The sequence below is a fragment of the Astatotilapia calliptera genome, chromosome 16 (assembly GCF_964374335.1).
Source record: "Astatotilapia calliptera chromosome 16, fAstCal68.1, whole genome shotgun sequence".
Classification (NCBI taxonomy): domain Eukaryota; kingdom Metazoa; phylum Chordata; class Actinopteri; order Cichliformes; family Cichlidae; genus Astatotilapia; species Astatotilapia calliptera.
Genome location: NC_137437.1, coordinates 4774503 through 4801988, shown reverse-complemented (window position 1 = coordinate 4801988; position 27486 = coordinate 4774503). Strand labels below are relative to the sequence as shown.

At 41.2% G+C, this 27486-nt stretch overlaps 1 protein-coding gene across 2 annotated transcripts in view; it reads right to left on the bottom strand.

Moving 5' to 3' along the window:
• Positions 1-1209: 1209 nt before the first annotated feature.
• The window catches only part of pdia5 (protein disulfide isomerase family A, member 5), a 78326-nt gene continuing 52049 nt past the window's right edge, over positions 1210-27486 (bottom strand). The window contains exons 12-17 of one of the 2 annotated variants that reach the window (XM_026144230.2): positions 19143-19213; positions 18293-18456; positions 17720-17850; positions 14076-14146; positions 3397-3531; positions 1210-1365 (exon numbers count right to left, since the gene is read on the bottom strand). In XM_026144230.2, the coding sequence (XP_026000015.2) occupies positions 1285-1365; positions 3397-3531; positions 14076-14146; positions 17720-17850; positions 18293-18456; positions 19143-19213 (653 nt within the window). In that variant the 3' untranslated portion in view covers positions 1210-1284. Of the gene's footprint in view, positions 1366-3065; positions 3210-3396; positions 3532-14075; positions 14147-17719; positions 17851-18292; positions 18457-19142; positions 19214-27486 lie in introns of those variants that run through there. The other variant, XM_026144229.2, reaches the window with a different exon arrangement.

The window sequence follows — 27486 nt, the reverse complement described above, 5'->3', positions numbered from 1 at the left end:
ATACAGAGGGGATTTGTGGGATATTGAGCGGAATCTGTGATTACTTCAGTGGACGGAGGTAAGACTCATGTTTTGGATGTTTGTTGATCACATAGACTATTCAGACACCAGATGTGAGCATCTCCCATGCTTCTGTCAATGAACTCTCCCATTATTAACAATTAATGAAGGAGCAAGAGGTAAAGTCACTCCAGCTGTGAATGATAAGATTAATAATAAGATTTGGAAAAGTATGAACTGTGAAACTCTGAAGGGCAGCTTGCAGTAATATTTGGCATTTCATGTTCTGTTGTGTTCCCTCCCCCCCACCCTCATTCTCCTTTACTTGGTCATTTCATGAGAGAGTTACAAGGGCACCAGGCCTCTGAATCTCTTCCACTTATTATATTTCTGCAATTCCAGACATTTTATATTTTTACATCTGTAAGGCCACAGTTTGGGGGCAAACAAAAACTCCTTTCTAAAAGCAAAAATCAATCATGATAGTGCACACCCACACAGAATACTGATCCTTTAGCTGTGATTTCACCAATTTAACAAACCTACACTACTCACTGGAGCACCTCACATTTCACTGTACAAGCTTTAGGTTCTTTTCTTTCTTTTTTTTTTTAGTGGTGGTGTTAAAATGCCGTTACTTTCCAAATGATGTGAAAAAATAATCAATATTTCAAATTGTTCTGCAGACGTGAAGGTTCTGTACAACAACAAGAACAAGAAGAACAAAAAAAAAAAAAAAAAAAAGCTAAAAAACCCCCCAAATCACTGAAACCAAAAGGTGTATGTCAATAATCAGCATTTGTCTCTTTTAGAGACAGAACAGGGTTGATGGGGCTGGATTAGGACCCATTGGGACAGTGCAACCTCCACCGTTAGATACTGATGCCCACCACCGGTCCACCACCATGGTGGTCTGACAGTCACACAAACCCCTGCAGAGCTAAGCATGGGGCAGTATTGCATAGATACAGTATAGGGTGTAGCTTTTCACATATTCAGTCACAGTGGTTGGGCAAAAACAAGAAAACCTTTTCTTTTTTTCCTCGTCTGTGTATTTTCTTCCCATCAGAACATCCGTGAAAAACACGAGTCTCAAGTGGTTGGTCTGACAGCAAGTACTCTGGTATTATTACAAACGGAGTCACCACGGTATAAAAAAATAGCCTTTCGCTGAGGTTGTCGAGTCTCCCCCGTCAGTGCTGAAAGGGCCCTTTGCCAGGCTCAAGGGTCACAGTGCATTGCCCCCCCACCCCACGCCGCCCCCCCACTCCCCGCATGCTTCTCTCAGAGCTCCTCCTTCCGCTTGACAACCTTCTCCTGGTCGCGTCCTCTTAAGCTGCGCATGAAACCCGTGAAGCCTGCCTCCTGTGAAGACAAGGAAAGTAACAATCACCACAGCATATTTCTCAACTTGAAGCAAGTTCTCAGGCAGTCCTGTGGATAAACCTCATCTTCACCTGATGGTGCTGAGGGGGAGGACAAAATGTAAATACCGCCACTGTGCTTGAGGTCAGGCTGCACAGTGTTTTCTGCTGCTGCCCGCAGATAATTCTCCACGTACGGTTGAGTTGAGCTGGACTGAGCTCTGAACCATTTGATGCTATAAATAATTCAGTTGACACATGATTTCAGGCCAAGAATGGCAGTCTGTCCACAGGCAGGGGGAGGGAGGCAAGGTGTGGAAAAAGTAAAGCCAACCCACCCCCCCGTCACTGAACAACATCTCGGAGGTCGTTTCTGAGTTTCTGACACAGGGAGAAGAACTGCAACAGCTGGAGTGAAGAAATAACAGCATTAATGATGCATCTTTTTCTCCTCTACTTTCAATCCTGTTCTAATTTCTGAACCAGCTGAACTATCTAAATCACGCATCTCAAACACAAGGCCTGAGGGTCAGAATCGACTCGGCAGACTCCAATCCAGCCGACCAGACGTCTGTGAGAAATGCAAAGTGAGCGAGTGAACAGATTTTTATTTCAAGATTAACAGCTTTTCCTATTGATACCCCCATCCCTTCTTTACATACTACACCAAAGTAATTAAGTAGTGGATAAACAATTCAATGACCATCTGCTATAGAAATGTCAGTTTTTAGACATCGAGTCCAAAAGAAAAAAAAATGGATATTTTCTATAAATTGTACTTTGACCTTATCTCCAGTTTTATGCATTTATCATGTAAATATGTTATTATCTAGTGTCACTGTTCCAGCTTGCTTAACATTAACGTGGGCTGCATGTGGTCCACAATGTAAAATTCGACATCCCTGATCTAAACGCAGTCTCAGAAATAGTTTGTGATCTGAGATTTTCTATATTTCTGCACACATGTGAACCTAATACATAACCTCAGTAAACACATCACTTTGAGAAGGAGATAAACAGAATCTAAGTTGGTCACTTAAGTTAAAATGTTAGATTTGGTCATTTACATATTGAGAATAATCATCTAATATTAAATGTATGTGACTCTAGGATTAATCTGAATGGGATATTCGGGTGTTTTCTATCGATGGGATGACGAGGATTACAAATCAACCATGACTGAGATTTGAGTCGGGTGTGTTTTTATTTAAAGAGCGCTCGTTATGACACGTTTGAGGACACAAATCAAGAATAAAGGAGATTTCTGAAGACCTCAGAAAGCAGTTGTTAATACGCGTGATGGTGGAAAAGATTACAGAACCATCTCTAAAGAGTTACGGCACACAACAAAATTGTTGCCCTTCTTTTAAGAACAGTAGGGCAATAAATAAGAGTAAAAGTAAGGTGTGAGACAGGGAACAGCTTTTCTAACATTTGCTAATGTTAATCCTCCTGAATCCACTATGGAGGGATTCAGCATGAGAACTCGATCCCAACTGCAAACACTGTGGGGATGGGAACATTATGGATTGGGCCTGTTTAGCCGCATCTGGGCCAGGACAGCTCATCATCATTGATGGAGCAATCGATTCTGAAAATTATCAGCAGATTCTAAGGAGAAACGTCAGGACGTGCGACACGCACACTGATAGCATCTTGGGATGACGAAGCCAAAGTCCTGACTCAGGCCAACAGAAATGCTGAGGGATCCGAGGCACGTAGCTCATCCAACAGTTTAATGCATTCTGCATGAAAGAATAAATTCCTTCAAGATGGTGTGCAGGACAGATGGACGGTAATCATCTGCTGTTGTAACAAATGCTTCTCATCTATCTCTCAGGACATCTGTGGAATATGATATTTTAGCACATATTAAAAAACAAAGTTCACAACCTTCCCCATCCAACTGTAATCCACACAATTGTTGGCGGTTATTGGTTTCTCTGATAATTGGGTACTTTTTCCCCCCCTATGCAGATCATCACTGAACGTTCATTCACTGCAACATCATAAACCGCCTCCAATCACTTACCCCTCGATCTCCATTGTACTTCTCCACAAACTTGCCATAGTTGTAGTAGTTGAATGTTGGGTAGCCCTCCACCCCTTCCTGCTTGCAAAGCTCGTGGTTCTGTCCTTTAGTGCAGTCCACAGCTGCGTACACGATCTGAAACAGGCAATTGCGCATTCACTTTCAGTGCGCATAATAAAACATGCTTTAAATTCACAAGATTTTAAAGGCGCTTGGCACCCTGCCGTATTCAGATGAGGCGCTTGGGACTGTGCCTTAATTAGATGAGTGTGTAAATAATCTGAAAATATTATTTTTTTGTCGTAAAAAGTTTTCTCCAACTAACAGACCCATTTCACAGCACCCATTCTGACATAAAATAGCAAGGAAACACAGACGTGACCAATCACATTAACTGAGGCTCCGTGCTTATATACAACGGAGGCTTCATTAATTTGATTTGTAACACCTGATTCTTCTTTCTATTTTCTGTCAAACGGCTGCTGTGTAATAAGCTTGTTAAATAAACTTCCTACCGAGACATAATTAGTACATAAGAATACATAAACTTCTCAGAAAATCTCCTTTTGAGCTACATTCGAGGAAACTTTACTGTAGTATGAATTTCAAAAACTGCAGTCATTATCTTTAATAGTTAATAGGTTTAACGCAGACATTCATTAAACAGTCAAGGTAGTTTATGTGTTACTTCTATTATTCCTGGTGCATTCTTCCCATTTATTGTTATTTTATTATCACTATGACAATTATTTGAATTCGCACGATGCATTTCCATTTTATGGCCAGTTAGCTTTTGTTTCAGTGGATCTTAAGAACTCGGTATATTTTCAGATGAAACAAACTTTATCACAAGTCTGTACATTGCTACTATTAAAAAGGTGAAGAATATTACAGGAATGCAAATGAGGACACAGCTACAGCACTACTGTGCCAACTCTCATTTCTTTGTATTTGCTAGGAAAATAAGGAAACAGGTGAAGCAATTTATTGAGACGTGTGTAAACATAAACAGATTGAAGAAAAACTGATTCTGTACAGTTCTAATGAGCTTGACGGTCAGTATTTGATATGCTCCCCTTTATTCTTCAACACAGCCTGTTGACCTGCATATTGATAATAATTTGAACCAATAATTTCAAATTTGATTTATCACTCCATAAGATGTGTTACTTCTGATTTTCAGTCCAGTTCTCGTGTAATTTGCCACGCCTCAACCTTTTCTCCCCATTTCCCTTTCTTATAAATGGCTTCTTGAGAGCTAAACTTCCACTGAGACCATTTCTGACAAGGGTTCAAGTGAGCAGTGGATGCATCTCTCAAGTCCCGTGTCAGGTCTTTGCTGGATTTCCCCCCCTGCCAGCCATCCAGCTATCCACACATCTTACTCAGGGGTGTGGGTGAGCTGGAACCTACCCCAGCTGTCAAAGGGCGACAGATCACCCATCTATCGTAGGGCTAACAGAAAGAAATACCAATATGTCTTTGGACTGGGAGGAAAGTTTACCTGGAGAAAACCCATACCAGCATGGGGAGAACATGTAAACTTCACACAGAAAGGCCCCAGCCAACCACTTCACTTCATGACGGCTTTGTCAGTTTTCTTAAGGACACACTGCACAACATGCTGAAATACACCAGATTTTTACCTGATAGCCTTTTGAGATTCCCCTTGTTGAAAATACTATTTTATGTCTATCAAACTGTGTTATCTTTGGCATTCTTCTTAGTTTCAGCTAATGAAATAGAAACAAAATTACCACAGGCTGATAGTAACAGAGTGCCAAAAGATACAATGTATGTAAAACATTGTATAAGGTGTAATGTACAGATGTAATGTAGACAAACACTGGTTAGGTTCATTTTTGTGTTTCATTGATTCATAGGTCAGATTTAAGAAAAACAATCCTCTGAAAATGGTCAAGTTCAAGAACTCGTCTGAAAATAAGTGAAAAAGCAGCCAATGTCTAAATAAAAACTTTGAAAGACCTACTGCTCAAGACTACTTTAAAAATATCAAGACGGTCTGGCTGCTTGGAAGCAAAATACAAAGAAATGAGGGACGGATTAAGACTTTTACACAACATTATATTTTGAGGTGCTTGGGACATGCACAAGACTCAACACGGTCCCCATTTCTTAAATTATGACCACTAAATGATGGTTTCAAGCTATAACTACAGATAAGTTTGGCAAAGGCATGGCATAATGTAAAATGTAATGTAATGTAAGAGTCGTGCCATTATCTGTGAAAATGCTTAGCATTAGCATGCTAAGCTAATTAGCATGGCAATAGTTCAGTACCTGCCAAAAACACATTTTGTGATCTTTCTTTTTTTTTCAGCTCATCCTTGAGTTGACATTGACATCATATTCACAAGAAGGGAAGGGCCATGAGGGTCCTGACCTTTAAGCACAATAATGTATCACATTCATGGTGATGGCTGGCTGGCTGGATTGGGGGGGGGCATTGAGAAAACATAATGCCTTAGGCTACAGCTGTCACCGGGATGGAGGCATAAAAGTGACTTACGCATTGGTCTGTTTATGTGGGTGGTGCACAAAAAAAAAAAAAAAAAAAAAAAAGCCCCCCAACAACAATCAGCGAGCATAAAAACAACAAGCGAGATTTATGTTGCGTGGCTGTTGCATCGATTAGTGACAAGCTGTCCCAATGAGGCGTAAATGCTGCCTCACTGATACATGGCTCACTTAGCATGTCCTTTTGGACAGCAGAAATGTCACCCTCTCTCAGGGTGCTGAGTGCTCCACATTGAACTTGTCACCATCAAATAATCGCTCGCTGTCTATCTGTCTGCCCGAGCCAAACGTGGAAATGACAGACATGCTGCGGAAGGAGAAATATTTGACACTTATGCCGCACCGCAAACGACTCGAAAACTTTCTTGTCCTAATTACAAGACACATGCACCTTGTTTTGTATGCAAATATAAATACTCAAGTGACAGAAAATCTGCATAATTGCCAACAAATCGCTAAAATGGGTACAATGCAGCAGAATGTCGACTTCATCTGCATCACCAGAATAGACACGGGCAAACAAAAAAGCGAAGATAGGGAGCAAATGGAGCGCATATGAGACAAGAGAGAGCCTATAAAGGGATATTCTTCTCTGGTCTGTTAATCAAGTGTATTAAGCTGTTCTTCACTGTGCTCCCACAACAAGAGTATTTCATGGACTTGCAAGCTGTACATATTCAGCAAGAGTGAGGTGCATCACCTTTGGAAAGGCACAATAGTCAACAGAAATTAAGGTGAAACCACCAAAAATTACCCTCTTCTTTGTATACCTGGGCAATTTACCACAAGATCTTGAGCACTACGTGTTTTTCTTTTTTTAATTGTGAAATCTTTAACCACCTTTAAGTTAGGGCAATTTGAGATACATAGAGTGTGCTTTAAGCAGCAGCAGCATTAGAGATGGCACTGTAGCTGCAATGAGGGGTATAATGTAACTACAGGCTCCCTCCAAATGCTCATCCCTGTGCAATCAATCAGAGTTGCCGTGAATTGACAGGAGAAAATGAAGTCGTAGAGCTGTTGTTCTTCAAAAGGTCCTCAGCCAATTCCGTTATTGATTCATCTTCAAGTGACAGAGGACCCCACATCATATTATTGGCTGGATAGTGAAATTTTAGGGGGCAGCATATTACCATTTGGCCTAGTATCTCTACCAGCGTCAAACCGAGGAACAAAGAGGTACAGCTACACTCAGAGCTACCTCTGTTCTAACAACAAAGTACCTGTGCTTGTAATATCTAACATGGATCTGCATACGCTGGACTGAAACCACCTCAAGGAATACATTAGCTCATATTAAAGAGTGACACAGCACTGAAGGGGTTACTGTAACACACCACGTCTTTGATTTATTGTAGCTGCAACACAAGCATCAACTGAGTAATGGGGACTGGCAATAGCACTTTTATTTACATTGTACATTTTATTACACGTAAACTCAGTATGATTAAGATAAAATATAAAAACATAAACACCTATAAAAGGTCTTCTCTGCCTTATGGTAATAAAAAACAAATTTTACAAAGAACTAATATACAAGTTACTACAGCTGTGCACACACTGGAGGTGATTTGCAGTGACGTGGCAGCTACAGACCACAGACTGTATGACTTCAATGAGGAGTGACTGAAGGGACTACCAATGAGAGTGAAGAATATTGTTCATCGACATATGAACGTTCAAAATACATGAAAAGCTGAAAGGTGTGTTGGGTTAACTAAATATTGTGTAAAGTACAAATCACAGTGATTCAGTGGTCATTAAAATGTGCTTGGAATTTGCAAACCATCACATAAATCCTGACACATTGCTCTCCCCTACATAAGCTGACTTAAATGGTAAATGGTAAATGGCCTGCATTTGTATAGCGCTTTTCTAGTCCATAGGACCCCAAAGCGCTTTACACTACATTCAGTCATCCACCCATTCACACACACATTCACACACAATTGGTTAAAGGTATCTCTATGGAAGCCAATTTCGACTTATTAACTCGAAATTTCAAGTTAGCGCTGCCAATCTGTAATCTACGGGAATGACGTCATTTCCTTGTTACCCGGAAGCTGAAGCCCTCAGCTACAAATGCTACAGCTAAGCTACCAGTATTACATCCAGTCATGAATGCACAAATTGCTGATTATTTTCAGCGTGACTTCACAAATGATGAAATCCTTGTGTTATTAGCTAAATCAATCACATATCAGCAAATGTACTCTCGAAAGCGCCAATTTCTTGCGATCTGGTTTTGAGTGTGCATTCTCCTGCGCCATATCCTTCCGGATAATAAGAAATTTCGAGTTATTGATACTTTTTTTTTAGTGATGGAAACAGGCTTTCATAGGTATCAGTATCAGCAATTCTCCTGTATTTACTTCTGACTGGGTTATAGACTAATAATAAGCAGGAAACTAGTGAATTAACATAGCAAGAGAACAAGGCATTGAACTTAACAAAGTGTTCAAAAGATGAAACAAATTTCCTGCAGATAAATACAGAAAAACACAAAAGCCAAACTCATTCCCCGTTGTTGCTCGAGCATTGCATCACATCTCCACACATTACCACCACCTGTTGGTGACTGAAAGAGGTTGACATCATTGGTAGTTTGTGTAGATTGGAGCATATACAGCTCCTCATTGATGTGCGCAGAACCCCTAACAGGGAGCCATGCATACAAAAACAACTGCAAAGCGCCAGCAGAGGTCAAAAGCTCCACGGGGAAATCTTGATTTCTGCAGCGCTGTGGTCAAGACGAACCAGTGTGCTTCTCTATGATTTTACCAGTACAGTAGCAGCCACAGGGTAGGTTATATTAAGCAAATCCTTAAATTCCCTAATGAAACTGTGTTCTCATCGCAGTGCTGTTCCAGCCCATGTGCACCTTTAACGCTGGTATTGATTGGAATTTGGAGAAAAGACAGAACAGCATGGAACAAACCCTGTACACGGCTCCCATGCTGATATACAGCAGAATGTGGAGTTTTAATTGTTTGTGTCTTCAAAGCTTGCAGCTAAGCCCGTGTTAGTCTTTGGTAAATGAGGCAAGGGCAGTTAATAGACTGTGATCAACACCGGTCTGGCATAATACACTGGGGCTTGTCTTGATAAACAGAGAGAACTGCCAAGTAAACACAAGTACCCACTATGCAGATTTAGTCCTGTTCAAACAAAACTTCAAATCTCCTCTGGCCACTGGGGGAACGACAAGAGGGAAATACATCTTAAAACTGTGCATCTGTGTGACTTCCACACGAATGCAGGTCCCCTGATTATGCAGCTTGTGCTACTTTCATCATAACCTCGAAACTCAAGGTATGGTTTAAAGCAACTTAAAGTGGATTTGTTATGTTCATATCCTGCTTTGCTAAATCAGTCTTCCAATGGACCTGAGTGCAGCTCCAACTGTCTCAATAATGACACTTCAGTCTCTCTTCTTTGAACTTTAACAAGGTTAGAACCAGCCTATCTTGTGCATAACTTGATTGTAATGAGTAGTTATTCGAATTTCTATTGCCTTCACCTCAGCTTGATGAAGTCAGGCTATTCTTCTCCGCCCTCTGGAATCAACAACATTCCAGCACATTCCAAAGGTGCTCTATTGGAAGATTGGATCTGGTGACTGTGGAGGCCATTTGACGACAACGAACTCAATGTCAGTTCGCAAAACCAGTTTGAGATGACTTGAGCTTTATAACATGGAGCATTGTCCTGCTGGAAGCAGCAATCAGGAGATGGTTTCACTGTGGTCATAGGGGATGGACATGGTCAGAGACAGTGGTAAATTCATATTCAGGGTCCCCAAATGGACAAGAAGCTATCCACCACACTGTTACATCGTTGCACCACCAGCAGCAGCCTGAACTGTTGATGCAAGGCAAAGAGGACTGATGCTTTCAAATTCAAACCATCTGAATGGTGCAGCAGAAACAGACTCATCACACCAAACAACTTTTATCCAGTCTTCTACTGCCGAATTGTAGCCTTTGTTTCCTGTTTTTAGCGGACAGTGGTACTTTGTGTGGTCTTCTGCTGCTCTAGCCTACAAAAAACTTTGGCCTTGGTCTCAACAAGACGTTTTTTAAGTTACTGTGTTGGTGCCACACATGGTGGGTCATGTTCAGAGTTATTTAAATCACCTTTCTGTGGAGATTCTGATTTGAACTTCAGCAGGTTGTTGTGTCTCCATGTCTTTAGAGATTTACATTAACAAGCAGTTTAACAGGTCAGTCTAGTGAGGTGGCTGGTGAGTGTATATGACAGAAAATAAGAAAAAGCGTGAAGGATCTGCTTTAAGGTTGTGGTCCCAAATACTGAGTCTCATAGTACATTTCTGGCTGTTGCGAAAGTCTTGCTTAAAATATAAAGTAAATATTGTAGTATGTGGTCAGGTTATCAATGTTGTGTGTTTCTTGATGGAAAATGTAAGAATTGTTGTTACCTTACAAGATAAAATCTTACAAGGTGCAAACAAAAAGTTACTGGAATTGAAAAGTAAATGCAAGAGTCTTAAAGTGAGGGATCTGAAAACAGCAGCAGACCTCGAAGCAGTTGGGCTAAAGAAGCAGAAAACCTTCTGCATGTAATCTGCCAAGCAACTGCAGATGTAAATGAGCTTCTAGCTAACTCTGATACAATGCATCAAATGGTAACATTTATGTTATTATACATGATCCTTTTTTCAAAAAAAATAAACTCAATCACTAAAAGCAGTGGAAGTGCAAGAAAAGATTAATTTAAACAGATTTATGGCTAAATTTAAATATACATTTTTAAGGGTTAAATCCATCAACTTTTAAAACCACACAAACCTCTTTTTAAATATTCAGCTCTATTATTTTGGCTTGTCGGGCATTGACCATTCGATCTGACTGAAATTATGGTTATTTATAAATGCACAGATCTACTTCAGTATTTAGAAATGAAGGAAGCGAGTGTGAGTTTCTGCAGAAATGAATAAATGAAATGATGTGTTACAGTTGCAGCTGATATCCAAATTTCCCAAGGAAAAAAAAAAAAAAGGTTTAAAGCATTTTCATTTTCATCTGTTGAAGATTAATGTTATTGAGAAATGTTACAAAGAATTGCCTCAGAAAAATAGATGGCTAAGTTGCTGAGGACACCATCTGACATTGATTTAGAAAAATTCCAAACAACTGAGACAGCAACACGGTCCGAGAAATACTGGAACAACAGCTATTCAGCATTAAGCATTTTGATGAGACTTCACAAATGATAAGGCAGCAATTAGATGGGTTTTTTTTGTCACTTCAATCTGATACTTTAGCTTCGAGCGCTGCCTGACACGTGTCCAAAATTCCTGCATGTTTGAAAGGGAGAGAGAGCAAGAGAGTGAGTCACACAGTTGTGGTTTAAGAGGTTTGGAAATAAGCCCTGCAGTCAGAGGGTATTAACAGAAATGAGCAAGAGTGGGAGGGTGTCAGGACATGAGTCCCTGAGGGTAAGTAACGAGAGGGAGTGGGGATGATGGAGGATGAGCGTGAGTGTGTCCTGTTGCCACTACATGAACCTCCATTAACCTCCAAACCCCAAGCCTGCAGAAAATTTGATGCAACAGTGTGGTGCTTCATCTAAATGGTCAAACTGGAGTGGACTGGAGTGGAGTGGAGACACTGAACCCTAAGTTACAGCTCCTCTGCTACTGTTCTGAGTGCGCTTGTCAAACACTATGTAAAAACCAACTAAGGTCAAAAGCCTTCTATAGGTGGAAGCCAATTACCAGTTATTCCTGTGTGAGACATGAAAACAATTATTAGGAATGGGGCGAGAGGACTTTCAGCGCTTTGGGGTCCTTAGGGACTAGTAAAAGCGCTATTCAAATACAGGCCATTTACCATTTTAAAGATGTGAATTCTCAAGTTAACGACAATCGAAAGACTTTCTGATAACTTTGCATCAAATATGCAAATGCATTTACTCTGCAAATGCTCGTTCTTTTGTTTTTATAACTAACACCTTTCAAGCTGTAAGAAAATACAAAAAAAGCATCTGTGAAGACTACAGAGGATAAATTAATGTGAATCATGATGATGTCTGAACATTTCAAACATATTCAGATCTTTAAAGTGCAACTTATGTGGTCCACTTTGGAAAAGAATTCCCAAAATGTGACATATTCCCCCCTCCCCTCCCGATAATACTTAACAGACACTTTAGTAGGCACACCGTTGTAGAGCCAGGTGGGATCAGGTTTTATTATCATGTTCAAGTACCGTAAATGTCGGGCTATAAGCCGCTACTTTTTGCACAAGCTTTGAACCCTGCGGCTTTTAGTCAGGTGCGGCTTTTCTATGGATTGTCCGTGATTTTTGTCATATCGTAAGACGATTTGTTTCGTGTGTTCCGCTGTTGTACGGCACTACGTTGCCTGGCGGAAGGATCGGGGTTCAAGAGTGGTATGTTAGTCACATGTCCGTCCGCCAGGCAACGTAGTGCCGTACGAAGTAGCGCGAAAAACAAACTTCAAAGTAGCGCTACGCGTTCAGCGGGAGTCGTGGATGATGAGCGGCGATAAACTTGCAAGTTATGCCCAAAAAGCAAGTTATGCCCAACTCCACCGGTGGATTCTGACAGCGTGGAAAAGTGTGAAAACATCCACGATCACCAACGGATTTTGAAGGGCTGGACTGCTGCATGATGGAGAGGAGGACACCGCCACGGCCCTTCTGAGGGTGTTCGACTCTGACAATGAGGATTTCTTTGGTTTTGAAAGTGACAACGAAGGAGAGAAGAAGAGTGGATGACGAAGCCATCATGAGCCTGTTTGTATCCGACACTGGAGAAGAGGACTTTGGTGGTTTTAGTGCGGAAGAAGAGAAAGATGGTGGTGAATGACTGACTTTTCTTCTTGTTAAAGCTGTGTCACTGCACCTGAGCCTAAAAGGTAGTCCGAATCTATTTTTCTGGTGTGCTGTAGGTTATTGTTATGTACTACATGTGCAAATATGTACCCATAACTTGTTTTTCAAAATATTAATAAAAGTGATGTCTCCAAACAGCCATCTCTTTCCTGACAATTCCCTTTGTGCATATTCTCTTACATATGATAAGTCAACATTGAAACACCTGCGGCTTTTGGTCAGGTGCGGCTAATGTATGTACAAAACAGGATTTTCCCCTGATTTTAGCTTGTGCGGCTAATATTTAGGTGCGCTTTATAGTCCGGGAAATACGGTAACTGATTTCAGATGATTTGAGATTTCAGAAAATGCGTGCACTGCGCACATAGACAGATAGATATGATCAGCAACAACACTCAGGCAGGCTGTGGCATTTGAACTAAGCTCAGCTGGTACTATGTGGCCAAAGGTTTGCAAGGAAAATATCCCATCTGCTTCAAGGTTCAACCAGCTTATCTGACACCAACAACCATGCCACATTCAGAGTCACCTAAATAACCCTCTTTCTCCTCTCTGACGCTTGTTTTACATTTGGTGATTAAATATTTGCATTAATGAGCAGCTGAGCAGGTGTACCTAATGAAGTGGCTGGTGAGTGGATATATTGTGTATGTCCAGGGAACGCTTAACACAAACACAATAAATGAAAGAAAGAAAGAAATCATTTCTAACCTAAAGATGGAAAATACAAGCAAACAAACAAGATCTTAATAATTTCACAGTGATAAGCTTTGAGCCTGAGTGTAACTGAATAGAACCTGGAAGAAATTAGATCTAGTAATGACTACAGCCTGTCACGAAAGACTGTAATAAAGCAGACACACAGGATTACGGCCTGTCAAGACCACGGTGGAAATACGTTATGTCATTTGTAATATTTTGTTTCTGCAACATCAGGTCCCTTGTTGGTCTAAATCTGCGTCTTTTGTTCCATTACTTTTAAAATAACTATTTTATTTGTTGTGAAAGACACGATACAGCAAAACAAGATAAAAAAGCAGCTAGAATTTGTTTTATTTGTCTTTTTTAACTTTAGCCTGAACACTGCGCGGAAAGGTTTCAAATCAATATTTATTCAAATCAATACCGATCTTCTAACTGTGAGCCGATTACCTAAAACCGTGATGTTTACTGTAAGCACAGCTCCAGTTAGAGGCATCTTTGCGCCGCCATCAGAGCCAGTAATCACATATCTAAGTGAGTATGTGAAAAAGCAACACGAACCTTGCGATCCTCTTTGAAGAGCTCTGCTGCGGTGGTGAAGTGGGGGACAGCGTTTTTACAGTGTGGACACCCTGGAAAAGAACAAGCAGATGGGCTGTTATCACAACTATATCTATTATCATCATACATTTGCACCGCAAAACCGAGCTTAATGCCCTAAACGGAGAATTATACCGAAAGACGACACAGAACACATGCAAGTATATACTGCCGGTTACTAACAAGGTCACTTTTATATTATGAGAGACTGTAGATCTATTTATTGGCATCATAAACGCTACCTCCCCGACTCTGTACTCCAACAGCACTCCATATACAGTATGCCAATACCTACAGAGCACATTTATAGACAGCTCTTTTGTTTTCTGTAGGTGGAGGCACGATGATTAACTGTCCACAGAGCTGACCAGGAGGAGGAAGCCTTTCCAACTCTAGCTGCAGTGCATTAATAAAAGAGTGATGACTTTTTGTACTGGGAGACTGTTTGCTGTTCTGACAACTTTTCTTCTCAGTTTCTGCTGAAATGTGACGTTTTCTTAGACCTGCTCATTTGCTTTAATCTTTTGTTGATAATGTCAAGTATGCAGTCCTTCTTCTGTTAATTAAAAACAACCCTTTGCCCCTTTTGGAAATAAGAAAAGGCAAGGATACCCCTTGTGGTGACAAATAAATTGCCCATGAAGAAGAAAGCAGCTTGGCAGTGGGTGACTAGCAAGACACTTTCATGTGCCGAGTTAGGGTTAAAAGCTAATTAAACCCTGAAGCATAATGAACAATATGCTTAAAAGAATTTGTTACTTTTTGAAGGTCTACATAAGGCTGTGGCAGTTGTCCAATCGACTCTCCAGAGCAAATTCTGATGGTACGTTTGGGACATGAGTTGTCGGCCAACTGCGGATACAGTCCCTACACCCGGCTGAATGATCAGGAGATATTACGGTTAGCTAAACATCTGAGTCATCTAACTCAATAAATGGATTTTCAGTCACTGAAAAATGATGGGAGAACCTGCTTGAACATGCTTTCCCCCAAGGCCATGAATCTTTTGCTGCAACAGTTTTCTGGTTTCAGGCTTTTCATTACAAATATTTGCAAGGGGCTGCAGGGGATGTTTCTCCAATTTGGCCACAAAACTAGAGGCCAGAGAAGGATTTTAGGTAACAAGGCCCGATGGTGTTCCATTTCTTTTCAAAGGTGCTGGACAGGGATAAGATGCTCTTTTAGACAAAAGCAGCAAAGGCCTTTTTCCCCCATGGATGTCACTTGTGTTCAGGTCACAGACTGTATTTCAAAGATGGACGTAGGCGCCATTAGGAAAGCCCTTCTATTAAGGCGTGTAATTTACAAAATAAACATTTTTCTTAATAAATACAATTTCAAAGTAATGACTTAAATTTGAACTTTAAACTCACCCAAAACTATTTGAACTCATCAAATGAACCCGAGGCTCATTTTTCTACAGACTTCTCTATAACTCAGACTTCTTTTGTACCCATGCTTACGATTAGAAAAAATATACAGTACAATAATGTGCAAAAGTCTTGAGCTATCATTTTGTTTTTGTCTTTTGCTTTCAATGAACCAGACTCGCCGGCCGCTTTTTTCAGTCCAGTCAATTTCCACTTTCACAATGGCTTCACTTTTCAGAGCTAGAAGCCAAGTCCATCCTTTATATACAGTTTGATTATTGTCATAATGCAGAAGGAAATCTATCTGGCAAACTGACATCACAAGTGGGAAGAAGAAAATAAAATATCACTATAAGCTGCACTATTAAGATTTCTTTCACAGGCTGCAAGTGGACATATCTGACTACGTATGTCCACAGGCATCATAGACACAAACACACACACACACACACACACACACACACACACACACACACACACACACACACACGCACACGCACACGCGCGCACGCACACATGACTCTCTCTCAATTCGATTATATGTCAACTGTGCAAGTACACATTTGCCAACCCTTTCAGAGCAGTCTCCCTAAGAGAGCATTCAGCACCGCTCACAACCCATTTCCTGCTGAATTACCCTTTTAGCTGCAACATTAAATGGCCTTTAAACCTGTAAATGTCCTGTCGCAATTTTGAAACTGGTGTATCAAAAATACAATCGTTGTCCGCGTCTTTCCCTCACAGAAGGAAACAGGAGGCTGATCAGGCAGCTCCCTGGTGCAGCTTAGAGACTGCCTTAAATTAGCAGTTAAACTGAAGAAAGGAACGGGGTTTTGCTCTGCATGGCAAGTACAGGAATTTTTCAGCCTTTATATTTTACTGTACCTTCGGTCATCAAAAAACAGGTAAAAAATGACTTTGAGTTGATAATGATTCCTGCAGTTCTCATTTCTTGACTGTACCTGCACATTTAAACTCCTCTTTCTCATAATTACCATCGCAGACAGAGTGAATCTGAGTGAAATCGAGGGTTGATGAATGCAAAGTAACCGCCCTGTGGATGCGCTGTAACAGCCTGGATTTGAATATCTCCCCTTAGTTCGATGAATCGTGGAAAGTACGGAAGGAAAAAAAAAAAAAAAAGAACATTAAACGCGCCAAAGTGTTATGTCTCAAACTGGCCGATCAACAGTATACAGCGGGCCAACAAATGGGTATTCAGTGAATCAGAAAATGCTTTAATTTAACACAGAACGCATGCGAAAGGAGACAAAGATGATGTTCCAGCATTTAATTTTAGTTTAGGGTTCAATTATGCAGATTTGAGGCTAAAGGATAATAGCCCAAGCCTCTGCTAAAATTATATCGATTGTTCTGTCTGAAGCGTTTCCAGCCTTGATGTTTTAGAAAGCAGCTGTATCTCATCAAATGCTCCATTAGCACAAGCTCCTTCACTAATAAGACACTAGCGAGCAAGGTGCAGATGGGGCGGACGAGTTGGGAGGGCGGCAGGTTGACGCGGCCTGATGTACATCTGGAGCATCTCTTTGTAGAGGGAAGCACCAAAGGGCCCAGAAGAGGAAGCAGCCTGACTGCTGTGCCCTGTCGCATGCTTTGAAGCCCTCATCAGAAACAAAGGGCAGAAAAAGGGCCAAAAAAACCTCCCTAACAGGGACAGAGGTGCATGTGTGAGTCTGTGTGTATTGATAATTAGCCTTCCTAATCTGTATTCCTCCTGTGTTTTGCATGAGGACACATATGAAGCGTGTCGAAAACAGAGATTTCTGCCTTTTCTTTCATGGAAGTCCAGTCACTAATCTGTTGTTTGTCTGTTTCTCAGGGCTGAAAATATAAAAAGGTGGAAAAGTGATTTGTTCATATTTCTTTTAGTAATATGACTCAGTCTCCCTGTGGCTTAGGTGTGGCTTTTTTATATACTGCCCAATGACGAGGTTTGGCAAGAAGCTCAGAGTTACGTATGCACGCTGGTTGAAGTCCAGGCTACGATCGCACAGAGTTCAAGAGGACGAAGCTGCGATCGCACGCGGCTGCGACAGCTTCACAGACGTTTGATATTTTCATCACAACAGCCCGAGCAGATGAAATACAAGAGCTTGCGAAAGCTGCCAGTTACAGATGAGGCTTTCAGCCATTCCAGATGTTTGTGTAAGAGCTTCCTTCTGATTTTGTTCCCAGATGCTGAAAGGAGTTGATTTTAGTATTAAAGACACTTACAGGGAGCGTAGAACATGACCAGAGCGTGCTTTTTCTTCTTCAGAGCCTCTCGGAAATCCTCCGACCCAAGATGGCTGACGCTGGAGGGTTTCTCCTCCCAAGACTGCTCCGGTGGAGGAGGCGCCTGTGGACTGCGGGGGATGAAATAAAGTGAAAATATTACGTGCACTCCAGGGAAGGGGACATTGCCTCAGATTTACTGTAGAAAAGGTAACATAAATACAGTTTCTACCAAGATTTTGTCTTTATTTTGTGGGCCAAGGAATAAATGAATAAAAGCTTACTATGTAACTACCGGTGATATAATGGAACTCACACTGAGTCACACTTTATGTCAGCCTGATATAAAATTATGTCTGCTGACCTGTGATTGCAGACTATGACTTTATGGAGCCTGCAGATGCCACAGCTGGACTGATGTCATTGCAAGTCCATTACTTTTTGACCCTTTCCAAAGATTATTCTCTCACAGTGGGAGGAAGTCTTGAAAAGCCGGTGCTACGGCCAATCAGTGCTTCACTTAACTGCTCAACTTTTGAAGCGATCAAGCTGTCGGTTAAGCGTCAGACTCACTTGTGCATGAACTCGATGATCTTGTCTTTGTTTCGCAGCTGTGGCAGCGTGTACTTCTCTTCACCTTTCTCGAAGTACTTAACCGTTGGGAAACCAGAGATCTTGAAGCGATCCGACACAGCCTTATGCACCGTGGCATCCACTGCTGCCAAAACACCCGGACTCTGCAGACGTTACAAAAGCAGACAGGGCACTGGTAAAATAAGATCTATAGACTAATCTCTTCAATTAGAGCATAAATGGTCACTCAGTCTAGCCTATCTGATGACACCAGCTACATTGGGAAAAAGATTACGCCATCTGTGTATAAAAAAAAGCACTGCATTAGAAACATCAGTAACATTAGCAGAAAAACAAGGGGGGAAAAATAATGATACGCTGGGTCTAAAGAGCTCAGGGTGACAGTGGCTCCCGTCCATTCGAATTAGATAATGTGCAGGCTTTTCCCATTGACCTCCAGTGCTGGGCAGAAAGCCACAAGGACAAGGTCCAAGCGCCGGGCCGGGGGGACGTTCACGGGTGAGATAATTGCTACAGTCACCAGGCTACAGTTTTATAGGCCCTGCCCCTGGCTGGGGAGTGTTAGATTACCACTGAGGACAGAATGGGGGGAGAGGAGAGGTGAGTAACACGGCCCACTAATCAGAAACACATCAAAAGCTGGGCTGTTGGACAGGCTGACCAGCGTGTCAAGCTGCAACGGCCAAAAGCCTTAAAGCCAAAAAAGAGGGATTATTATGATCTGCTAATGACACATGACGGTGTGTGCTCAGTAGAGTCTGAGATATGAAGCACACAGGCCTGTAGATATGCATGCTGTAAACAAACAAAGAAAGGTCGAGAGACTTACATCTGCACCCTTGTTGAGTATTTCAGCAGCTTCATCGTACTCTGGCTTCATTTTCTTGCAGTGGCCACACCCTAAAGAGTTAAAAAATGCACATTAGAGGCTGACTGACGGAAGGATTAGACAGCAAATGGAAAGAAAAATCAACAAAATAACAACATCTGCTAGTGTTTCAGTTCAACCTAGCCCTGAATACGTTTTAAATAATCCCTCAGAAGCGGCTATTTAGATATAAGAATATCTGTATTTTACAGGAACATGTGCTCATTATAATCAAGATAAGGCACAGAGAACAACATTAACCTCCTAGGACCCGGCGTCCACATATGTGGACATCACATTTTGGGTTGTCTAGACCAAAATACTCAATTTTGCTCTCCAAGTGCCTGATATCCACCTACGAGGACATTATACTGCCTCTGTTTTATACAAATTTAAAACGAATATCCTCATATGTGGCTCTCATTTTTCTTAGAAACAAACATCGGGTAAAAAAAAAAAAAAAAAAATAAATCCGGTGATTCTTTGTTTTTACATTCATCAGGTCCCAATCAGCCCAAATATCAAAGAGAAATTAAAAATGCATGCCGTGGAAGAGTTCGGGTCTTAGGAGGTTAAAGGACAAAGTGTGCCATTTAAACATAACTCAAATCAGAACGAAAGGATTTGAAAATAATTTTAAAAATATTAATTAGTTAACATTGTTTTTACTTGACTGGCTACTGAAAAAAATGGCAACCTTGAGAGGCTGAGTACTTCAGAGGTAAAGATGGGAGCAATTCAAAAGCAATGTTTCACAAAGTGTGCAGATTTTATTGCCTACATCACCAAAATAAATAAATAAAAGATTGAAGGAATTTGGAAAGCTTAATAAGTATTGACTGAGACCTTTGGGCCCTCAGGCAGTGCATTAAACTGATATGGGCTCAGGACCATTTCTGGAAGCAAAGAGTACTACATATCAGCATCTGTGTCACTCCATTTAAAGACACAAACCGTCAGAGTAGCTCACCATCCATAATAGTACTGTATCCGAGATGCAGTACAGAAAAAGTGCCGCGCAATAAAATAAAAAAAGAAAACAAAAGATATCCTGTAGGGACGATGGCTTAACATTTTGTTTTCAAAACTAAAACAGCTGGTCTCCACACAGACCAAGCTTTCTCATTTCTATAGTGTTGCTAAAACAGCAGGTGATGCAACACAGTGGTAAACATACCCCTTTACCTTTATTCCAATCATTATTGATGAATCTATGGCCAGCTAACAAAACCCAGCTCCTTCAACCAGTCAACTAAAACAGTCACATGAATGAGACAAGAACAAGAAATCATCTCTTAAATCTAATCAAAGCATACGCTTACATTTCTCAAGAAACACCTTCAACCCTAGAAGATTGGCTCTGAGCGCGTAATGCTCTGCAGAGATTGCAGAGCATTACGCGCTCAGAGCTGTCTGGGCGAATCAAGCAACCAACCCGTGTAATTCTCTGGTGTCTTGCTGCTTCACCCTGGTTTGCCAGAGGGTGCACGGCTAGCATGCTGAGGGTGAAACTGTAAGCGAGGCAGCAAGAGTATATCGTGTTTGCAAGGAGAGTTAAGTCATATTTGATTGCTTACTACATGTTCCACTCTCAGGGATCTGTGCACAAGGTATAGTTTGAGTGTGTTTGTCTCCAAGTAAGAAAATTGTGGTTACATCCACACTGATGGGTTTTTATTAGAGATGGACCGATCCGATATTACGTATCGGTATCGGTCCGATACTGACCTAAATTACTGGATCGGATATCGGAGAAAAATAAAAAATGTAATCCGATCCATTAAATATCACGAAAGCACCTCACAAAACTTGCAACACGCCGTAACTCACCTCAGGTTAGCACGTCAGAGCAGTATGCATCACGTGATAGAGCGGCTGTGGCATGCAGGACCTGTCAGTGGTCTGGATAGCATTTGGAGCTTCGCTAGCAACCCGGCATTTCATCTCCGACAAAGTTATCCCGAGAGAAGTAAAGCAAGTGTGTAAGTCCATCTCTGAATGTTTGTAAAGCATTCCTGCGTTAAGCTTAACAAGCGACTGCCTCTTCTTGCTGCTACTTCAATCATGAAACTGCTTAACGATCAGCTGATCGGCTTTTCTGTCGCGAGTCCGTGTCTCTAGTTTGCTTTTGGCCCACTTTGCACCAGAAAGAGGAAACCAGCGGCTGAACAACAGCAGCACGTTTAAGCTTGATCAGCTGTTGTTAGAATTTATTTAATATTACTTTCTACTCGAGGATCTTTTTCTACGTAGCTGACGGCTGGTAACTGTGCAGGGGCGGATCTAGCAAAGTTTAGCCAGGGGGGCCGATAGGGCATTAACAGGGAAAAGGGGGCACAAAGACATACTTTTCTTTCTTATTCTCATTTAAAATGTCTAGCTTTTAATAAATAATTATCTGACAGCCAAAGTTTTAATTTGATGCAAAATGAATCCCGTCCATTACTGTATATAGTGACTATTAAGTCTAATATATACCCTAGTAAGCTATAGTACTTTTTCCTTTGGGAAGGTACCATCTGTGCAGTCTGCAATTTTGTTGAAGAAAGATGTTGAATCTATTTAATATTTCTTGAAAAATAATTGATTTCTGTGCATTTTTTTTCCACACTGCATCAAATTAAGGTTGATTACGTCGATTAAGCATCATGAGGTGGAGCGTGAGGGGTGGTTCCCTATTTTTTATTTATTTATTTTTGTTGTTGCTGGGAGTTGGAACCCTATTAGTTAGGTTGCTTAATATTTATGCTAAGTACTCTTTAAAATACCAGAATAGGGAGGATGGTGTAGGTTTAAGTTTATTAGATTGATCAGTATTGCTGTACTATGAAATATTTTTTTTTGCATACAGGTATAACAGAATAGCTTTAGTGTAGTTGTTGTTTTAAACTTGAGTATGAACTTATACAAAATGCAGCAAGATATTTAAAAAACAGTTTTGTTGATTAAAAAACACCATATCGGATTCATATCGGTATCGGCAGATATCCAAATTTATGATATCGGTATCGGTATCGGACATAAAAAAGTGGTATCGTGCCATCTCTAGTTTTTATTGGGTCTTTTAAAAATGAAAACAAATTAAGTCAAGACAAATATTTTAACAGAGTCATAAATAATCTGTCTCTACTAAAACAACTTTCTCTACTGAAACTTTCCTCAGAGATTTTGCTCCATGTTGACATGACAGCATCACACAGCTGCTGCAGATTTGTCAGCTGCACATCCATGATGCAAATCTCCAGTTGCAACACATGCCAAAGGCGCTCGTTTAGATAGAGATCTGGTGACTGTGGAGGCTCACCGTTATGTTCAAGCAACACGTTTGAAATGGGGTTTGTCACATGGTGCGTTGTCATGGTGGAAGCGGGAAAGGGATGGACATGGTCAGCAAAGGCACTCAGACTGTGGTGTGACAAGAACGCTCAGTTGGTACTACGAGAATAAATTTTGCCAAGAAAATAAACCTCACACCCTGACACTGGACAAGCAGCCTAAACTATTGTTACAAGGCAGAATGGATCCATGCACTCATGTCGTTTGGTCATGTTGCAGCAGAAACCAGGACTCATCAAACCAGGTAATTGTTTGTTTCTGTTTTGGTGAGCCTGTGTGAACCGCAACTACAGTTTCCTGTTGACAGGAGTGGCCCTCGGTCTGGTCTTCTGCTGCTGTAGCCCATCTGCTTCAAGCTGGCACCAACAGCCTCATTTACAATCACTTAACCTCTTGAGCCCCAACGCTCCCAGATACAGGGGCAAAAGGCAGGAGATCGGTTAGGCGTTTGGGCTTAAGAGGTTGAATCACCCTTTTCTTCTTTTCTGATGCTCAGTTTGAACTTCAGCCACTTCATTTCAGCATGTCTAAACACACAGATGCTGCCATGTAATTGGCTGACAGGCAGTTGAGCAGGTGCACCAAATGAAATGGCTGTATACAGAGAGGAAGAACACAAGTGCGTCGTTCCTGCTCGGGATTTGGAACAAGTGTTGCATAAGGGCTATAAAGGTACATCTTTCCCTGGACTGACGATTAGATGGGAGAAAATATGGCAAAATCTATTACAAAAGGAAGCCGTGGCAATGGGGGGGGAAAAAAGATTACCCACATGAGAAAAACAGAACCACAAAGCTATGTGAGCTTAGTTATAATGTTTTGGCAATATGTTGTGGCTGATGAGACCAAATCTGGCAACGAGTGGGAGGGAATACCTTCCAAAAACGTCCTGGACTAAAACACTGTAGCATGGCTGATATGTTAAATGCAATAAAAGTTACAAGTTTTAAAACAAAAACGTCATTAGAGCCAATCTGTGATCAGGCTTCTGGAAACTTTCAGTAGATCATCAACCCCTCGTTATAAATCACAACAAATCTCAGTTTTACCAAAAACCCTTTTTTCATCGAGAAGCAGAAGACACAATTTGCAGCGTATAGCTTGCTGTAAATAAACCGTGTTTGATGTAAGCGGTACATTTAATGTTGCATGAGCAGTGAGTGACTAGCAAACATTTTATTTGTAGATTTAAAAACAATAAAAAAACAAAAACAAAAAAACAACCAACTTTTAAATATATATAACACAGTAATTTATCGCCCAGTGTACAAGACGCTTTGTCTTAAGATCTTATGAATATGCCGTTTGATCAGGGATGAGCGCTTGTGTGAATGTGCTCAGTGCTGTTGTGCACAGATGCATGAAACAAACTTGGTGCTTTTCCAAACCTGTTAAATTGCCCTTGTCATAACAGTTCAGGAATTTCTTTCTTCAATATACAATGCAGCACTGGCGCAAGCTATAAATCAAGTGTGATATGCCTTGTGGGATAGAAAAGCTGCTTCTCTTTCAACTGAGTGACTGTAGTGTGTGATCATGCAGATTGTTTTGAGGCTTACCAGAGAACCAGAGTGACTACAAGGACTTTGTCTGACCCTTCAAAGCGATGAGTAAGAGACAAAAGCAAACGTCCGTCCTGTGCTCTGCGTCATCCCTGCTCGGCATTTGGGAAAAAGTGGTGCATAAGGGCCACGGTCGGTGTGTGTGCAAGTGTGTGTGTGTGTAGGGGAGGGCGGGAGCTTACAGGAAAATACAGAAATATTGCTGATTCAGAGTGTATGTGGGGGTGAAGAGATCAGAGTCAAAAAAATGAACACCCTGGCTCCACATCACTGCAGCTATTATAAAAAAAAACCCCAAAACAAACTGAAATGCACCGAAAAAGAGAGAAAGGTGAAAAGGTGTTTGTGTCACAGGAAACGTTACATGTGTTAGGACAACTCGTGTTGTAAGGTCAACTCGTCTGTGCCCACTGCAGGGGTAAGCTTGACCTGCGGCTGCTTCTGAACCACCCGTTAAGCCAGCCAAAGCCCAATCGTCTGGGACCAAACATTATCACGTCATTTACAGCTATATCAGCTGGAACAACAATCTGAACAAACAACAATGAGCAATGTTTGTTTTTGGTCCGGGGACGTAATGAGGCCGGCTCTGGGAAACAGAGGGTTCGTTTGGAGGTTTCGCTCCCCTGCTGTGCACCGTACAGAGGACGGTGAGAAAGGTGGACAAGAATGAAAGCTGATGGTGGTGTTTGGGAGGCCATTAATCTCACTCTGACAGCAGGGCCATTAAGAAACTGCACCGAAGCTCCAATGCTGTGTGTGTGTGTGTGTGTGTGTGTGTGTGTGAGAGAGCGATTGTGTAATTGTGTGTAATAAATGTTTTGTCACGGTGTGAGATATGCATTTGATGTGTCACAGGTATGTGCGCGTGTGCGCGCTGAAAATGTTTGATGCCACTTGTTTCAGCTGACTGCCCTTGATTGGAGTGTGTGTGGGTGACTGGCTGATGTCCACAGGGTGAGTCAAGTGCAGCACAAGCATCTGTGAAGCTGTGACACCACATCTGGAGAGGGAGGATTAGTCTGCTTTCAGCGCTGTTATGCACACTCAGGGTAAAAAAAAAAAAAAAAAAAGGAAAAAAAGAAAAAGCATTTTCTTACTTAAACAACTCCACAAACTAAAGACAATAAAATAATTCCTGAATCTATGTTGCGTAATCCATGGTGCCTGACGCCTTAGTAAATATCAATAAAAGCAAAACTATGACAGTTTATTGCAGCTTTAAGCCTGAATAGGCAATTCAATATAAATGCAAAAACCCAGGTAAGACTGCGCTCTTCAGCTTTCTTCCTCAGCAAAAGACAGAAACCGGAAATTTTAACTGTTCTTCTCTGACAATCAAATAAAACCTGCTTGAAAAGTCATTAATTCAAGTCAAACATGTATAATCAATGAAGTCCCAGGACTCTGCCCATTAAAATAACAATAACAACAACAATAAAACAAATAAAAAATGCCATTGTCTCTTGTTTCTCTGGACCATTTCAAGCCCAGCTACTCTTCTGAGACCGGTCCATGAAGTCTGACCAGGTTCTAAGTTTTGACCACTTGCATGTCTGCAGATGATTCAGTTCTGTTGGCTTCAACAGGTGGTGGAGTCGAGTTCACTCTGGTGCATTAGTGCCTCTAATTCTGAGGCAATGATCACGAGCTTTGGGTAGTGACCAAAAGACTAAAATCGTGGATACAAGTAGTGGAAACTGTTTTTTCTGAAGAGCACCTGGCTTTCTTCTTGGAGATGGGATGAATAGTTCAGTCATCTCGAGGGACAAAGAATGGACCCGCTACTCCTCCACATCGAAAGGAGCCAGCTGAAACTAGGATGGCTTTTGGGCATCTCCTGGGCGAGATGTTCCAAGCCAGCAAAGACCTGGGATGACCCAAGAAACACTAGAAAGATGAAATCTCTCTGCTGGCAGAGGGAGATTTGGGCCTCTCTGCTTAGGCTACTACCTCCTTGTCCCAGACAAATGGGAGAAAATCGATGGATAAAGGAGAAATCAACTTTTATTTATATATATTTAAATATATATATTTATATGAGGGCTTTGTCTCTGGCTACAAGCCAAAGACACAACAATAGAGCCTGCAGGGTCCATATGCACCTTGTTTTTTCCTAATTTTGTTAATTATGCTCTGTGAATTCATCCCCCAGGATGACGCTGTCAACACCATATTTTCCTGTAACCTCAAGGGTTTAGGGAAAGGGAACGTGAACTGTGGTGCATGCCAAAATACAGCACACACAAAACACTTTTTCACTTATCACCCGTTTTGCTCTCCAAATCTAGCTTCCATTGTTTTGAAACACTGGAGTTATCCAGTATTGGCGCATGTGTAGGTAGACAGAAAGGAATGATCCAAACAGCCACACAGGAAGTCTCAGGACTGTAGGACTGCTTCCATTTTAATGTTTGGAGTCCTGGAATAATTACATATGACCTGTATGATCATACCTCATACACAGCTTGTGTTGACACTTGTGCTTTGCATTAACCCTTATCTAAATTACACAATTGAGAAAACTATATTAACATCTTTAATGGCAACTCATTTTGAACTGATCCCTGTTTTCTATAGTTTTGACAGTTTACACTCTTCTGGGAAAACTAAAAACTACTACAAAAGTATGGAGTGTGTCTGTGGGAATGTACACATTTAAAAGCATTAAAGAGATCAAAGCCAGGATCAAAGCAATCAAGCAGTTTAGTTGTAAACGCCATCTCGAACCCAGACTTGCACAGTAAGTGTCCATATTCAAGGTTTGCAGCTGCAGTGCAATGCAAATGCTTTTTGTCTATACTCATGTGCATCAATAGTTCTTTAGTGAAACTGCTAGAGTTAATTTACATACAGGGTTTAGTATTGCAAAATATTACTGAGTTTTAGCAGGGAATGGGTCCACCCGCAGTGTTAGTATCACGGATATGTTTTTAATCACAGCTGGGGCTCCTGTTTGCCCTTTGGACTGAGTGCAGTGCTCCCAGCAACCAGGCGGTATGAAGCTCTGCAGCAAGTATCAGATCAAATGTGAAAGCAATGAATCCTTGTTATAGTTAAAGCTAACTTTAAAGGATCCTATTTATACTGATTAGTTTATTTTAACAGAGGCGAGTCTAAAATGAGCACAGAGGGAGGGCAGCAGCTACAGAGAAGAAAGAGAGTACAGGGGTAAACAGCAGGAGGTGGTGATGTGATCCAAAGCATACAGGTAGCTAAAAAAAACAAAAACAAAGGTCAAAAACAGTCAAATCAAATTGAATAAATTTCCATTATTTAAAAAAAAAAAAAGTGTGTGTGATACATTTACTGATTACAAAAGCTATTTTTGGCCTCCCCCTCACACGCAGGAGGGCTTCACAAAAGCAAAGCAATCTGGGATCTAAGCTACTGAACAGAAAACTGGC